Raw genomic sequence first — 16,091 nt, forward strand, 5'->3', positions numbered from 1 at the left:
AGCAAGTCTTCACATTTAATATTTCAAATTTAGTTCAAAGACTTTTTAATATGAGACCACTAGCAAAACATGCTTGTAATTTAATTACTAATTAAATGATCAGCCTAATATCATTTAAGTGAAAAGGTTAAATGAAAAATACACATTTCAATTAAAAAAATTGTGTTTGTCTTTCATTTGCTTTAATAACAACAGCAATCAAGCTGCACTCAAACTCCACAAGTGTGTGTAAAACCTAATGATTATGTTTTTCAGCATGATTTGAGATGATCCAAAAAGCATCTTGAGCTTCATCTGACCATATGTACAAAGACTCATATGATCACAAATTTACTTGGTCATCTAAAATGTGGAATTTCAAATATTTCTAACTCATTTTCTGCCTTAATGTTTTAAAAATATGTTTTTATTTTTAGTGTCGGCTCCGCTGTACATACACAAGTATTCACATAACATTTTTGGTGCAACTGACATCAGTAGGTATGTTTCCATACCATAATAAACGCTAGACGAAAACGCCAATATGCACATAAATTCAAAAAATGTGCATAAATAATGATGGAAATACATTTACCCTAATAAATCTCTCGATGCACAACAAAAAACTCCTGAGACTTGCCTCAAGAGATCATGTGATTGGATAACTGGACTAACCAGCGGACCAATCGCGTCGCACAGCATCTCAAATGTTGGTTTGGTTGTTCTGAAATGCCTGAGCCAAAGTCTGTCATCAGGATGATTTGGTTTAATTCCCTCCCAGAAGAGTTACGCACAGTTGCATTCCTCTGAGACGCAAGTCATTTATGATGGAAGAAAAAAGAGCCACAATGGCTTCCCGACTACAGCAACTTCCATTTTAATTACAGATATTTTGCGGCAATTTTCCCAGGAAGTGACTCTTTTGTTCTCTTCAACACATTATGGGCTTTATTCGCAAATGTTAAATGCGATATTTTAATCTTCCGCACAAGTTCAATATGCAACTCTGGATGGAAACATAGCTAGTGACACTGATGTATGCAGTCACAAAATTAGACCAAAACAAAAACCAATCACAGGTGGTCTGTGGAATCATTTAAAACGCATTGTGTAAATTGTTGTGTCTTTTTCATGGCTGAGCACAAGTGATCGGATCACCCAAGACTAATGTTAATACCAGATGTAAACAGTACGACTGTTTGTGTATAATATTCCATCATCTATGTTTTCCTCCGTTTGACTGACCTGGTTGCACAGGATCTCCAGGTTCTTCATGGTAGCAGCACTGAGCAGCATATGGTCAGCATCACTCGACAGCCGCTTGAATGAGCTGCAAACACAACCAAAATGTGTTTTGCACAAGAGCAGCTACTGCTTCATAATTACATCTTTACATACTTATACATATTCTAAAAAATGCATAGTAAAACAAGTCAGACTAGCAACAATACACAGTCATGACAAACTATTAGGCAGCAAGGCCCTATTTCAGCTAATGATGCATGTTAATTAAGGCTCTTTCAGAAAGTATGTGAGGTCAAGGCCTCTTATTTTCCTTTAAAGAACGTGCGTAATCAGTCTGTAATTACAGGACAATACTGAACATTCACACATCAGGGGTGACAATCTGCAAGCATTGTGATTCAGATTCGGCTCTGTTTCCCGCTGCTACACTATACTTGGATAAACGAACACCCTTGTTATTACTTATGTGCCTGATGGAAGTAGCTGTGAGATGTGTCTACTTTAGGTGAGAAGGGAAAATAAGAGAGTCTCCTAATAGGTTCATGCTATACCACTGGATTCTTCAATGTGTTTGAAGCAAAAGCCAACGAGAGAGGAAAATGTAGGTGTAGCAGACACTAACTCATTTAGGCAATACACAGTGAACACATATAGTTAACACTCCATTGAGTTTGCTATATTATTATCCAAAAATTCATTATTACTAAGCAACAAGCACTGTTAAAGCAGAAATCCAAACAGAAATCAAAGGGAAAAAACAGAAAAAATATTTAAAGGTAAATCACACAACAATCAAATGTACTCATTCTCATGTTTGTCTGTTTTTTAAATCCAGCTTGAATGATCTTGACATGCCATAGATGAATTTACATGAACCACTTTTATGAAATTTTTGTCCTTTTTGGAGCTCAGCAGCCTCATTTACTTTCACTGTATGGAGAAAAGCAGCCAGAACATTGTGCTAAATATCTTAATCTTTTTCCGTTCCACAAAACAAAGTAAGTCATACAGGTTTGGAACGACATGAAGGTGATAAACAAATGATAGAATTTTCACTTTTGGATAAATGATACCTTTAAATCTGTTAGGCGTTAAGGAAAAGTGTGTACGGTACTTTACCTGGAACAGAGTAAAATCTTGTCTAGCTTAAACTCAGCCAGATACTGGATCACAGGACCAAGACAGCAGATAATCGGGCTCTCCAGACCCATACAGAGGGTGTAGGAAACTATTTACAAAGAAAAAAAAAAGAATGTAGACATATTCACTGCAATACTCAATTGAACTGATTGATAGTTTCACAGTACAACCACTATACGTTGAGCTTTTAGAATAAATGTGCAATTGGACAGAGTGAGTCAGTTCAGGTTTCTGATTATTCAAGTAGACAGTCATTAATTAAATAAAAACAGAAGCAGAAAAGAACAAATAAAAACACAGCAGAAATAGAAACTAAGTAAACAATGCTTTAAAATTTAAAATAAAAAGCAAAATCCATCAAATGTGAATTGAAACTACTTGAATCAATCTTAAGTGAATGATTAATAAACATAATTTTTTTTTTTTTTTTTTAAACACTAATTCAATGCTTTGGGTGTATGACTGAGAAACTTGTAATTAATTAAAATCATCTTCACAGTATTTCCCCCTTTAGAACTAACTTTGTGTTCATGTGTTCAGTTTGTTGATTTTTGCCAAGAATACCGTAAAAAAGACTAGATTGTTACATTGTTTTAATTTGAAAGATTCTGACTTGTTGCTTTTACATAGCATTTGAGATAGAAAGCAAGGCATCGGAACATCAGAGGAAACTTCAACAATGGTGAGGGCGTCTGTTCTATGCCATTAATGGATCCTGAACAAGACAAAGAGGTGATTTAGTCCCAGTCTTGACAGGAAAAGCCACCACCGATTGTCATACACATGTCCAGTCTAAAGGACAGCAGCCATTGATCTGCCTCCCTTCTGCCTACAGGGAATGATTTTTCAATTAAACACACAGACCTAACATTAGTTTGGGCAGACGTCTTTATCCGAAAGACCAGCCGATGCTTCATCATGACTGGAGGTCAGACATTAAAAAACAAACAGGAGACAAAGATAAAGTAATTTACCCTTTTCTTGGTTTTCCACAGTTGGATGAGGGGCGTCTCTGTAGAAGTCTTTGATAATTCTCATTGCCGTTGGGTATTCAAACATGGCACTTTCTCGTTTCTCTATGCGAATTCGGTCATCTGCTTGGACACTGAGAGAGGAGACAAACAGGAGGTTTACATGAGACAACAGGAAAATCACACCAGGTAAAACCTCTGGATGTGCAATATGACAAAAGGAAACTCAAGGGAGTTCCTGCATATTTTGTGTACCATATTACACTTCTGAGGCAAAAAAGAAGTTGTTAAAATGAGAACTTGCCCGTAAAGGGATAGTTCACCCAAAAATGAAAATTCGGTCATCATTTACTCAACTTCAAGTTGCCCAAATCTGTGTGAGTTTCTTTCTTCTGTTGAACAAAAAAGAGGATATTTTGAAGAATGTTGGTAACCAGACAGTTGACGGTAGTCATTGACTTCCATAGTAAGAAAAAAAAAGCCCAACATTTTTCAAAATATCTTCCATTGAAAACCTTTAAAACAAATTGCATCACAAAATTCATTTGGTGGATAAGCTCATTTCCAACAAAATTCTCATATTATTATATATTTTTTTATTTAAGCATTTATGTGTCATGTAATTATTTATTGCCCTACCTTAAATGTATGGCTATTTAAACAAAAACAATGTACACTTAAAAAGTTTGATCTGTAAGATTTTTTTTTAATGGTAGATTTTTAATGTTTTTAGAAGATTTTTTAATGTCTCTTATGCTCAACAAGGTTGCATTTATTTGATCAAAATATAGTAATGAGAATTTAGGGGGATGCTTGACTGTCACAAAACTGACGTCACAGTGCACAGTGCACAGTGTATTTATTTATTAAATAAATAAATAAATAAATAAATAAATAAATAAATAAATAAATACAGTATATATAAACTATGCTGGTTCTAAAAAAGGCTATTTAATTTTTTTCCTTGATTTTAGGGTGAAATGGTAGCTCGAGAATGTGAGAAATCATTAATTGAAGCAATGAATTCTGCTTTTTGTCACATCTTGAAGCCTTCAATACCAGTGGATTCTCTCAGTGGATACAAGGTGCATATTAATCTCTCGTACACACACACGCTTCACCAACAGTCCATTCACTTTTGCTTCCCCACCATTCAACACCACATAGCTCTCAAGGACGCAGGTTTTCTTTGTATCTCTGTGCTGTTGCTAGGGTAACCAATGAACATATGTGGCCTATGCGAGCGTGCAGCCAGCTTTATCTTCCCCAACAGTGTAATCGACTTGCCGGAAAAAACAAATAGTAATAATTCATATAAAACAGTATTTTGCGACTTTTTCTATAAGAGAAAGTCGCAAAGAAACATCTTTGAGGGCAAAACAACCAGAGAGAGATGTGAAATATATATAATATATATACATTTAGATATCATTTTTATATATGCTTTATGCTACTAATTTCTTAGGTCACTTTGATCATAATTTTGCCTTCATTAGTTTATTTTAATTAATCCTGTGGTGATAAATGAATTCATCCATGTTCAGTACAGATATTCCACGTAGACTCTCAACTAGTTATGCATTACGTTTTGCACCATTAAAAAATTCTTCAAGGTAAATGTCACATTCTTCCTTGTGTGGATATCATGGAAAAGTTAAGAGGATTACAAAATTTACATGGTCATGAAAGATTGGATTATAACTTTTGCATCATAGTATTTGCATAAAAGTATGTTGGCTGTACTTTATACAGTGTGTATTTCTATGTTTATTTTTGCCCCACATTCACCTACTGCTTGTAGACTATTATGAAATTTGTTTGCTGAGGAACAAGGCAAAATCATTTTTTGTGGTAACCGACAGCTAACCAACAGACGCTTTCAATGGAACATAACTTGTGTTCAACCTGAAATCGAACTACTTTAAGGACCAGTTCTGACCCTCACTGGAGCAACTTCATTTCCCTCTTAGGCTATCAAAGCCAAGTAATGATAACATGAGGATATTTTCCAAGTTATTTGAAGGGGTAAATGATTGAAAATCTTCAAGTGAAGAAGCATGATTGTGTTTGTGTATGAAGAAATTGAAGTTGTTTGATCGATAAGGCAGAAAGGATTATTCAGAATCCATTTCAAGTAAACAGTACGCACTGGGATGAATTGATGGCAGTGGCACCTACAACACACCACCTGCAATTCTCCTGAGGGTCTTATTAAACTACAGCACAGCAACCACTCTGCAACAGTTGCTATGTGCCCTCCCGTACAATCACACCCCTGAGAACTGAAGCGCACAGCACATGGTTAGCAGAGGAACCCAGACATTTGTCTGTACGATATTCAAAGCAAGAAGAATGGAATGGGACAATGGAAACTGAACAAATGTGAAGGAAGAAGTGATTTTAACAATCTTGAAGATAAATTGGCATCCAATTTATCTTGCCGTTCTCTTCATAACCAGTAATTCAGAGACAATTTACATAGTGGCATTTATGTCCATACTTATTTACTTGCATAAAAATATATAAAAACAAACATTAAGCATTGCTTGATTGAATTGGGGTTTACCGACAGCACTTATGCAAACCTGCAGTTCACACACACACACACACACACACACACACACACACACACACACACACACACACACACACTCCATTTTAACAAGTCTCGAGTTTAAGCTGCCTAACAAGAGTGCCCTTTAAAGCTTGTATGCAGACGTAAATGCCTACGCAGTGATTTGACAGTTGTTCAGGTCCATAGGTCAGAGGTTTTAACCTATCAACACTTTGATATATAATTCAGCTTCATGCATCTTTTTATCCTGGTTTTCTATTAACAATATCAGAGGTTATGTTAATGGCAAAACAATGACAGGGCGATGTAGGAGAAGGACAGCAAGGAACCATGAGGGCAGATATGTCTGGTTATAAAACACAAAGAGGTAAAATGAGGCAACGAGAAGCAGCTGGAAACAAGACAAAAGGACAGAGAGAGCATGACTGGAACACATAAACAGGAAAGGGAGAGTTGATTCAGCTAGGACAACTGAAGGTTAGGTGTGTAATTTCTGCGCTAATACACCAAACAGAACAGCAAAAACAATGACTGTTTATCAAACAGGTTTCCCTGTCTGCCATCAGTCGAGCAAACAGTTCCACCACCAAATTCATTGCATTGGTGTTGCTGTGCTGGGTTGGTCAGGATGCTCAAACAATCACAAAGTCACAGTGTGTGAAGTACAAATGGCTTATACATATTTCTGCATATTAAGCTGGGATAGGAGAAAGCAGAAGGACATGAATTACTGCAATTCAGAAAGACAGAAAAAAAACAAGTGAGAAACGAGAGAGTGAATGAACGGTCAGTGAACGTAGAGAAAGATTGAGTGAGCGCAACAGTAAAATTCACAGATATAAGTCCTGTTGTGGTGGCATCACTCCTGCCTGGAGTATGTGCCCCTCACTAATTTAATCTAATACCTTCCATCTAGTGTTACCCCTGGAAACAGTGATCAGTCATAGCGAGTCAAAATAAATTGACAACATCGGGCTTGTTTAACAGACAAAACAAGAGGTGTTGCCCGCCGACTAAGCAGTCTCTCGCATCGGCCATTTCTCTTTTGCTTAGGAAATGAGGAAATGACTAGACTTGGCCATGTGATGATCCATGACCACCAGTCGGGACTCCCAGCGAGTACAGAATGCAAGCCAGCACTTACAAAACAGCTTGCTTGCTCATTCAATCATGACTGTTCATTCTTACCAAAGATCTCGTCACTTCCAGAAATGTGGCTCCTTTGGACTTGAGGCTACTGTTGTCAGCAATACCACTGAAGATTGTCGTGGAATCCAATTCATGACCCACATGTCTTTCTACAGTTAGGACATGTGAGTGCGGAGCTGTCTAGACACACCGGATTTCTAATTGTTCAACAACCTTTGTAGATGTAGCGCTAGATGCCAGCCAATTTCCCAATGTCCCCTGGTGTAATATCACATGCTTTTAAGATTCGTTTGAGGTGGTCCTTTGTTCCTTCAGCCACTTTCTTCTGCTAGGAGCTCTGATGGAGAACTTTGAGGACCCATTGCAGCTGTCACATTCCAGCTGAGTTTCTTCAATCTTAACAGTGTTAGCATGTTCAAGGATCTTGGTGTTGGGGAGTCATTCTCTCCAATTGATACCAATAGTTATCTGGAGAACCTATTTTCCGAGGAACGAACCAGAACAGGAAAAATAACATCCCAGGATGAGTTATGACCACCAGCCTGAAATCTCATACTGCCTGCTGAGTAGGTACTACATTTGATGAGGAAAGAACTTTGCGATGTTCTTTATAGTATGAATGTGTGTAGTGGACCTTTCAGTTTGAGGATTGCACAGCACTGGCTCTGCAGGGTTCTCATGATCACAGCAGCTGACCTCAGAAAAAGGCATCTTGATATGACCAAGGTTTCTTTTCCTGAAGAAAGACCAATCTTGATTCAAGATACTGCTTGACACAGTGCAACAAAAGAGAGCAAGTGGGGATGTGCTAACTTAAGGAAGTTGATTTCACCGTTTTAACAGACTTTCTTTAGAACGGGGTGTCCAATCTTGCTCCTGGAGGGCTACTCTTCTGTAGATTTCAGTTCCAGCCCTGCTTCAACGCACCTACCTGTAATTAATCAATAAGTAATCCTGAACACCTTGACTGTTTTCTGAAATCACCCCCTGTACCCTTAAATAGGGCACTATTTGAAGGGACGTCCATTTGTAGTGGTGTGCAAAACCATAGTGGACGTTGTCGAGTGCAAGCATTCAACCCCATAATGCACCACAATAACGAGTGTACAACGGATCTACACTTCTACACTCAAAGGCTAGAGAATACCCGTAATGCACTGTGAGGGCCGTGCCGAATGAATTCCTGCATCGGATTAGAAGATGGCGCTCGCAGCTGAATCATCCATCCATCCATTTGCCAAACCGCTGGTCCAATGTGGGTACAGTGTAATACCATACATGTATAACTTCCTTTTTAATTGATTAATTATTTTATTAAGGTCCATACATGCTAGTTTCCTTGACAGTTGTCAAGGTGCTCCTGGCCCTCAAAGAGACACCCTTTTGAGCTCAGGTATGGATCTAGGTGACCACCAGGGGAAATGAGCACATCCTCCACGTCTTGGTGGATTACGCTTCCTGGGCATTACAAAAGAAGAATTAACAGAATATCACCATGCAACTGATGCTGCTGTAAAGTTGGGTGGCCCAGGCCAGAAGTGAACACTAGCTGTCACCTCAGATGTGTTCTGGAGGAACTTTGGATGGCCTGATCACCAATGTGAGATCACCCTGATTTGTCAAAGAAATGTTGCCTATGATTACAGGCAAGAAAAAACTCAAGGATAAATAAACGAGGTACTGTAGCATTTTTCATGCAGGTAGTAAGTATCCAGTGTGGTTCTCTTGGGTTTGTAAGTATTATTGCTGCTTTCAGCCAACTTACCCTTCATCCAAAGAGTGGATTAAGATCTGTCTGAAGAAACAATCATCTAGAGATGTTCATCAGTCTCTAAAGCTGTGCCAATTATGACAGCCAAAGTGTTTCTGACTGCTTTGCAGGTGTGCTGTTATGTGCTAAGATGCAGATTTGTCTTCAAAACAAGCCAAATTTCACTTCAGTCGGTTGGGAAATCAAAGGACAATAGAGTAACACATTATTTTGTGGTGCTCAAGGAGAAACGTGGTGGGGTCAGCCAGTGGAAAAGCTGTTTAACAGTCTTAGATGGACACACACAGATTAGTTCTACTGAGGATAGGGGCGATTTTCTTTGCAGGATTATTTACACCTGCATGTAAAACGCATAAGGGTTTTAATAAAATTATGAATTCAATCTAGATCCTATATCATGACAAATAGATATTCCCCCTGGGTTATCCTCAAGCATTTCTTTCACTGCAAAACCACAAAAACATGATCCTGTATCAGTAAATAGCTGTGTACAACACTTTAACACAGGCACTTCAACTAAGTGATGAAGCACCAGCACCAGTTCAGCCATAATGAATACCATCCATTCTACTTTGCCATGTTAAGCAACCTTGTCTACATGGCCACAGGCATTGAAAGAGCCAACAAAGTCAGGCTGGGTCCCTAAAGGAAGTTCAAGCTAAACTAAGAGGGAAATACTGCAAGACTTGCAGCACACCCCCATGGAATTCTTCTCAGTTTGAGATATCCTAATGTGGCACTAATAATTTAGGAGCAAAACAAAAGTGCACTTTGGTAGGATAGAATACATATCATTTGCAGTCAGTGTATATGTCTATTTAACTATGTGTACATTAGGGTGGTCCTTATTTTTAAAGTCTCCAATTGTCACGCTCTTAACCCTTCAAATTGTTCCTTTATATAAGAAAATACAGCATGCCAATTTTTATGGCAGTAACAATAATTACTGGTAGCTCAATAGCTTTAAACTTTCTGAGATTTTGATGATTTTCGTAAAAACGATCATTTGAATTGGTATTGTACCTGGCTAGTAAAATTCCAAACAAATCTCCACATATTCCATATGCTCCATATATTCCTAAATATGTATTTTAGATGCATATCTCAGTTTACTTATTGTAGAAACTAAATCCAAATTACTCCATCCATGACCTGGTTTAGCAGATTTACCTTTCCTGGTGGAATCAATACATATTTCTATTGATGATCACCTTGGCTATTGTTTGGGTTTAGAGCACATTTTTTGGTTTAAAAAATTACATTACGTTCCTTGAAATTGACCCGGAACTTTGGCCGAATCAAGCAGATTATCAGGAGGCACAGGCAATTATACATGCAATGAAAGTAGTCAATGATCACACCGAGAGAAACTCTCTGATTCAAGAATACAATGGCCATCTCACACACTCTGAAGAACAATTACAGTTTCTCCTCCATGTGATGGAAGATCAACGACGGATCTATCCAGACTGCAAAAAGTCAACACTGGCTGCTGAGCATCAGAAATGAGGGATTGTTGAAAACTTTGTGCTTTTTTTTTTTATTGTTGTCATGTCAGTGTTGCTCTGATTTCAATAAAATGTAGTTCATTTGCAGCAACTTTTAATATTACTTGCATATCACAATAACGCCGCACAGCTTAAAGGGATACTCCACTTTTTTCGGAAATATGCTCATTTTACATCTCCCCCAGAGTTAAACAGTTGAGTTTTACCGTTTTAAAATCCATTCAGCCGAACTCCGGGTCTGACGGTACCACTTTTAGCATAGCTTAGCACAGATCATTGATTCTGATGAGTCCAGTAGCATTTCTTTCAAAATGACCAAAGAGTTTCAATATTTTTCCTATTTAAAACTTGACTCTTCTGTAGTTAAACCGTGTACTAAGATCGACGGAAAATGAAAAGTTGCGATTTTCTAAGCCTATATGACTAGGAACTACTCTCATTCCGGCGTAATAATCAAGGAACTGTGCGGCTGTACCATGAGTGCAGCAGGCGTAATGATATGACGCAGCGCCTGAAAATAGGTCTAATAGGTTAGACAAACTTAGTCCCGGTCACGTTGGAAGAAGTTACCGAGCTGGGGACTATTTTCAGGCGCTGCGTCATATCATTACGCCTGCTGCACCCATGGTACAGCCGCACAGTTCCTTGATTATTACGCTGGAATGAGAGTAGTTCCTAGCCATATAGGCTTAGAAAATCGCAACTTTTCATTTTCCGTCGATCTTAGTACACGGTTTAACTACAGAAGAGTCAAGTTTTAAATAGGAAAAATATTGAAACTCTTTGGTCATTTTGAAAGAAATGCTACTGGACTCATCAGAATCAATGATCTGTGCTAAGCTATGCTAAAAGTGGTACCGTCAGACCCGGAGTTCGGCTGAATGGATTCTAAAACGGTAAAACTCATCTGTTTAACTCTGGGGGAGATGTAAAATGAGCTTATTTCCGAAAAAAGTGGAGTATCCCTTTAACATAGGCAATCTTCCACATGATTGAGCTACCTCTAAATATCATGTTTTTGTCAACAGTTTTGCATATTTCCAATTTTGAAGTTAAAAGGAACAGTTTAAGAGGTTAAGACACTAACATTTTGCACAAAAAAAGAAATTGGACTTGATAAGGACCACCCTAGTGTACATAGGAATATATAGGATGATGAATTGTTGTGGCTTAGCAGTTAGCACACATGCTCTGATACATTGAGCTGTGCCGCTCAGGTGGACATGAGTTTGAAAATGACCAAAATACGTATTTTCACATCTTTAAATGTTCCCACCCTCAAAAAAAAAAAGTGAAATGTGAGGTGATGGTCATTTACTGACATCTAGTGGTGACTGAACATTTGCTAGTCACTAAGTAGCAATTTTATATTGTACAATTCACAATTCAAAACATTATAATTGAAAACTATTTGAAAGCATAAAAAGAGACTGCAAATATGTTTCTGTCATGCGAGGATGTTTATGAGGTTGCATAATTAAAGTGATCTTAAAATAGAATTTTTGTAGTCCGTTGAAAGGTGTAATCTTGATTTCAAGAATGGAGCAAGTTCTTTAAGCAATCAAAAGGCCTGTTCCAATACCAACATTTGCATCTTTGCACTTGAGAACTTTCTACTTTCAATCACGTCCTGTATTTGGCCTAGGTGTTCAAGTGAAGTCCCTTTGATTACCTAATGGGACACACTTGCAACATAGTGGTGTAATAGTTTTTACCAAGCTTTATTTGCACATAGCTTGATTTGCACTTTAAAATAAACTTCTAAATGTCTGTTTAGTAGTCCCTCCCTGTGTAACAGATTATATAATTTAGTCATTGTGATGCTTCTAATTAAGAGACAAAAAGCAGTTTCAATAGTTTTACAAAACACACATGTAGTTTTACTACCAAAATATTGGTAATATATAATTAATTTAAGTTACACTGGAAAGTTTTTCTTCACATTTTTTTCTCCTGAACACGATGAATGGTGGGATACGCTTAACCTAAATACTGCTCGGAAGCGATTTTAGAGACAGAGTAGATTTTGTGCATTCAGAGCACTGAGCTTTAGCATTTCACAGACCTGATGGGACAGTATTGAACACTGTAATGCAATTTGATTATCTTCTACATTTTACTCAGTTTCAATTTTCTGACAAAAAATAAAAATGCTTGTGCAATCAGTTACACTGAAATGTCCTGTTGCCTGTGAAGGTCATGGAACTTCTCATCTCATAAATAACAAGCCTTGCAGGAGAGTAAAAATAACATATTAAATAATATCTAACAAATCTAGTGATTTAGAAAATAGTGATTACACTGGGCAATCAACTAACAGGATGATATGAGTATAACCAATGAGAACGTAGGGAGTATTACATACAAATGGCCATCCTGGCTGTAAATAAACCCTCATTTGGAGTGGTGTCTTTGATACTGCGCAACTAAGGAAAGGGAAGCACTACAGATTCTAGCATATACTTTGGAAGTGGTAAGTAAGGCAGTGATAGTGTTTTCTTGGACGGGACGCGACGCCATGCCATTTCCATGGGTTGGTTAAAGTCCTCAAGTGACTTGACCTTAGATCCCTCAAGTCAGATAAGTTAGTTTGAAAAAATAACCACTGTCACAGCACTTGCAGTCACTTGCACAAGCTCTTAGGTGGTCAAGAATGCAAGCGTGGGTATTTGGACAGGCCCACAATATATAATTTGGAATACAGCTTTCACTTACTCACCAATAGAATATTTAAGAAAATCAGTTTTTCAGTTTTTAAAAAAATAAAATCATTAAAAAAATAAAAATAAAGAACAAATAACAAAATCACAAAATAAAATTGCAAATAACTGCATCAATTACATGGCTAGTATTTTCTATCAGGTCCACAAACTAAGGATGCATAATAAACTAGGGCTGCTTCAATTATTATGGTAATCAATTAATCTGTCGACTATTTCATCAATTAATTGATTAATCAGATAAAACATTTAAAAAAAAAAAAAAACACTATTCCAGTGTTTTCCTCCAAACAATGTGCTAACTGAAGGCACACTGACAGCAAATATAGTGATTGTATCTATGTAGGCTATGCAATGCCGTGCATCCTTTTTTTGTTATGTGCAACAAATATTTAAAAACATAAACCTTACATCATAAAAAAAACAGCTAATCAGTTGTTTTGAAGCCGAAAGTTTATCAGTTTAAATCAGTATTATCAGTTTAAATCACTTTATTTATAATAAAGGGGAAAAAGCATTTTTGGGGGGTTCTTAATTGGTAAGAAATAAATATTACAAGAGCACCTGACAGGGCATGCTGCGTTGTTTGAAGTGTTTAATATAAAGCACTGTAATTTTTTGCGTAGCTAGGATTATCCACTCAATAATGTGACTGAAGGAGAATTTCTATGCACAACTAATCAGTAATAAAGACGGTTATCAATTATTTTCATTTATGATTCTATAATTTGTTGTTGCAGCCCCTTTATGAAATCATCTACAATGCAGCATCACACAAACATATTCAATCACAATAAGATAAACAAACTATGCCTACCCAACATGAACATGTACCTGGACAGAGCAATGTTGCGTAATAACCTCTCAGTCGTCTCTGATAGGTCTGAGGGCACCAGGATCTCTACAGGTTGTATTTTAAGTACCCTGGACTCCAGCTCTGAATGGGCCATGTTATCTTTAAAACAGTCCACCATCACATCCCCGATGCTCGGCTGGACCACCTGAACTCAAAAGGAAAGACAGGGTTGTAGTAGTGAGTATTAAAGGTTATGAACATATGGGTTTGTCTTATTAACCAACTGAAACTCTCAGTTGTATTCCAACTAAGGGCCAGACACACCAAGCCGCCGGTCAGCCAGCGTCAGGCTGTCGTGAGTGTGACGTGGCAGTTCCCTGATTCAGCATGTTGAATCAGGGTAGTCGGTGAGAGAGAGCGCTCTGATTGGCTGTTCGGTTTAGAGAACAAATCAGTGCACGAGAATAAAAGAGAAAGTGATGAAAGCGAGCAAAGAAGTCAAGATGGCACAGACAGAAGGCAAATATTTTCATAACAACATGAGACGCCTGGAATGAAGAAAGCGATCTGCATGAATGATATTTAAAATGGTAAGCAAGCACTTCTTTGTTTACGGTTTATATATCTGCAGTCCTAGTTTTGGTTTCCCCTTTTGAATGACGAATACAGATTATTGATACCTGCTGATGTAGACAGCTATTTCCTTACATGCAGACGAAGAATGCACATGCTAGTTGGCAGTCAGCTGTTGTGTTCAAGCGCAGCTTTTTGTCCCAGATTCAGCCGACAGGAGGTGACAACAGTCGGCTTTTGTCGCCGCTAGTTCTTTGATGACGGCTTGGTGTGTCACATCCTTAAAGGGTTAGTTCACCCAAAAATTTTAATTATGTCATTAATGACTGAGCCCGTAAGACCTCCGTTCATCTTCGGAACACAGTTTAAGATATTTTAGATTTAGTCCGAGAGCTTTCTGTCCCTCCATTGAAAATGTATGTACGGTATACTGTCCATGTCCAGAAAGGTAATAAAGACATCAAAGTAAAATGGTGAGTAAGTGTGCATGTCAGCAGCGTCACTACGGAGTCGTGAACGCGGATTGACAACAGACCCGGAAGAGAATACAATGCTGAATAAAGTGCTGGACCAAAATTTATTTTTCGATGCTTCAAAAAATTCTAACTAACCCACTGATGTCACATGGACTACTTTGATGATGTCTTTATTACCTTTCTGGACATGGACAGTATACCGTACATACATTTTCAATGGAGGGACAGAAAGCTCTCGGACTAAATCTAAAATATCTTAAACTGTGTTCCGAAGATGAACGGAGGTCTTAAGGGCTTGGAACGACATGAGGGTGAGTCATTAATGACATAATTTTCACTTTTGGGTGAATTAACCCTTTAAAGCTCACCCAACACTACCAATTACCACAATGATTTCTTACCACCATCCCTACGGTCAGCTCCTTGCTCTGTTTATCAAAACTCTCGCTCACACACATTAGATAGTTGTTGCCACTGTCCTGCACCACATCTTCAGCCTGCTCCAAATCTCCAAGCTTCAGCAGAGGATTCACATCTGAGAACAAGGCAATGAATTCATTCATTTTGGGTTCTGTAGGTTACTAATAAAAAAAAAAAGATACTGGAGCTAATTAATAACTAGACACCCTTCAAAATGTTGTGCTCACTAAGACTTTTTTAAAAAGAAATAATTACTTTTATTGAGCAGGGATGCATTGAATTGATCAAGTGATATTAAATGCTGTTCTTTCTATTCATCAATTTCTTTTTTTTTTTATCAGTTTCCACAAAAATATTAAGCAGCAAAACTGTTTTCAATACTGATAACAATAAGAAATGTTTCTTGTGCACCAAATCAGCATATTAGAAACATTTCTGAAGGATTATGTGCAGTGTTGCCAGATTGGGCGGTTTAGAATTTTGATTGCAAGGGTCAAAATTGGTTTGGATGGGTGGAAAAAATTTGGGTTGGTTTGTGATCAGTTTGGAGGTTTTTAAACATTTACATTTTATAGGCTTAAACTCAAGTGTGCATGTACTCCATCTGATCAGTCATCATGACATTACTAAACACACACGGCCACGGCAGAGTCGGATGGTGTTGGTGTTGATGTCGCAGACGAGCACAGACTTTTAGCCAATCAAGAGCGATAGCAGGCAGACGTGATGATTCATGAATGATTTGGCCTGATCAGGACATCTTCAACT

At 37.7% G+C, this 16,091-nt stretch overlaps 1 protein-coding gene across 1 annotated transcript in view; it reads right to left on the reverse strand.

The window, feature by feature from the left end:
- msh3 (mutS homolog 3 (E. coli)) overlaps positions 1 to 16,091 on the reverse strand; it is a 67,374-nt gene that overhangs the window by 46,355 nt on the left and 4,928 nt on the right. The window contains exons 7-11 of the mRNA XM_084414059.1: positions 15,305 to 15,438; positions 13,893 to 14,059; positions 3,339 to 3,469; positions 2,344 to 2,452; positions 1,225 to 1,309 (exon numbers count right to left, since the gene is read on the reverse strand). Coding sequence (XP_084270185.1) covers positions 1,225 to 1,309; positions 2,344 to 2,452; positions 3,339 to 3,469; positions 13,893 to 14,059; positions 15,305 to 15,438 — 626 coding nt within the window. The remainder of the gene's footprint in view (positions 1 to 1,224; positions 1,310 to 2,343; positions 2,453 to 3,338; positions 3,470 to 13,892; positions 14,060 to 15,304; positions 15,439 to 16,091) is intronic.

Source organism: Rutilus rutilus, assembly GCF_951802725.1.
Source record: "Rutilus rutilus genome assembly, chromosome: 7".
NCBI lineage: Eukaryota > Metazoa > Chordata > Actinopteri > Cypriniformes > Leuciscidae > Rutilus > Rutilus rutilus.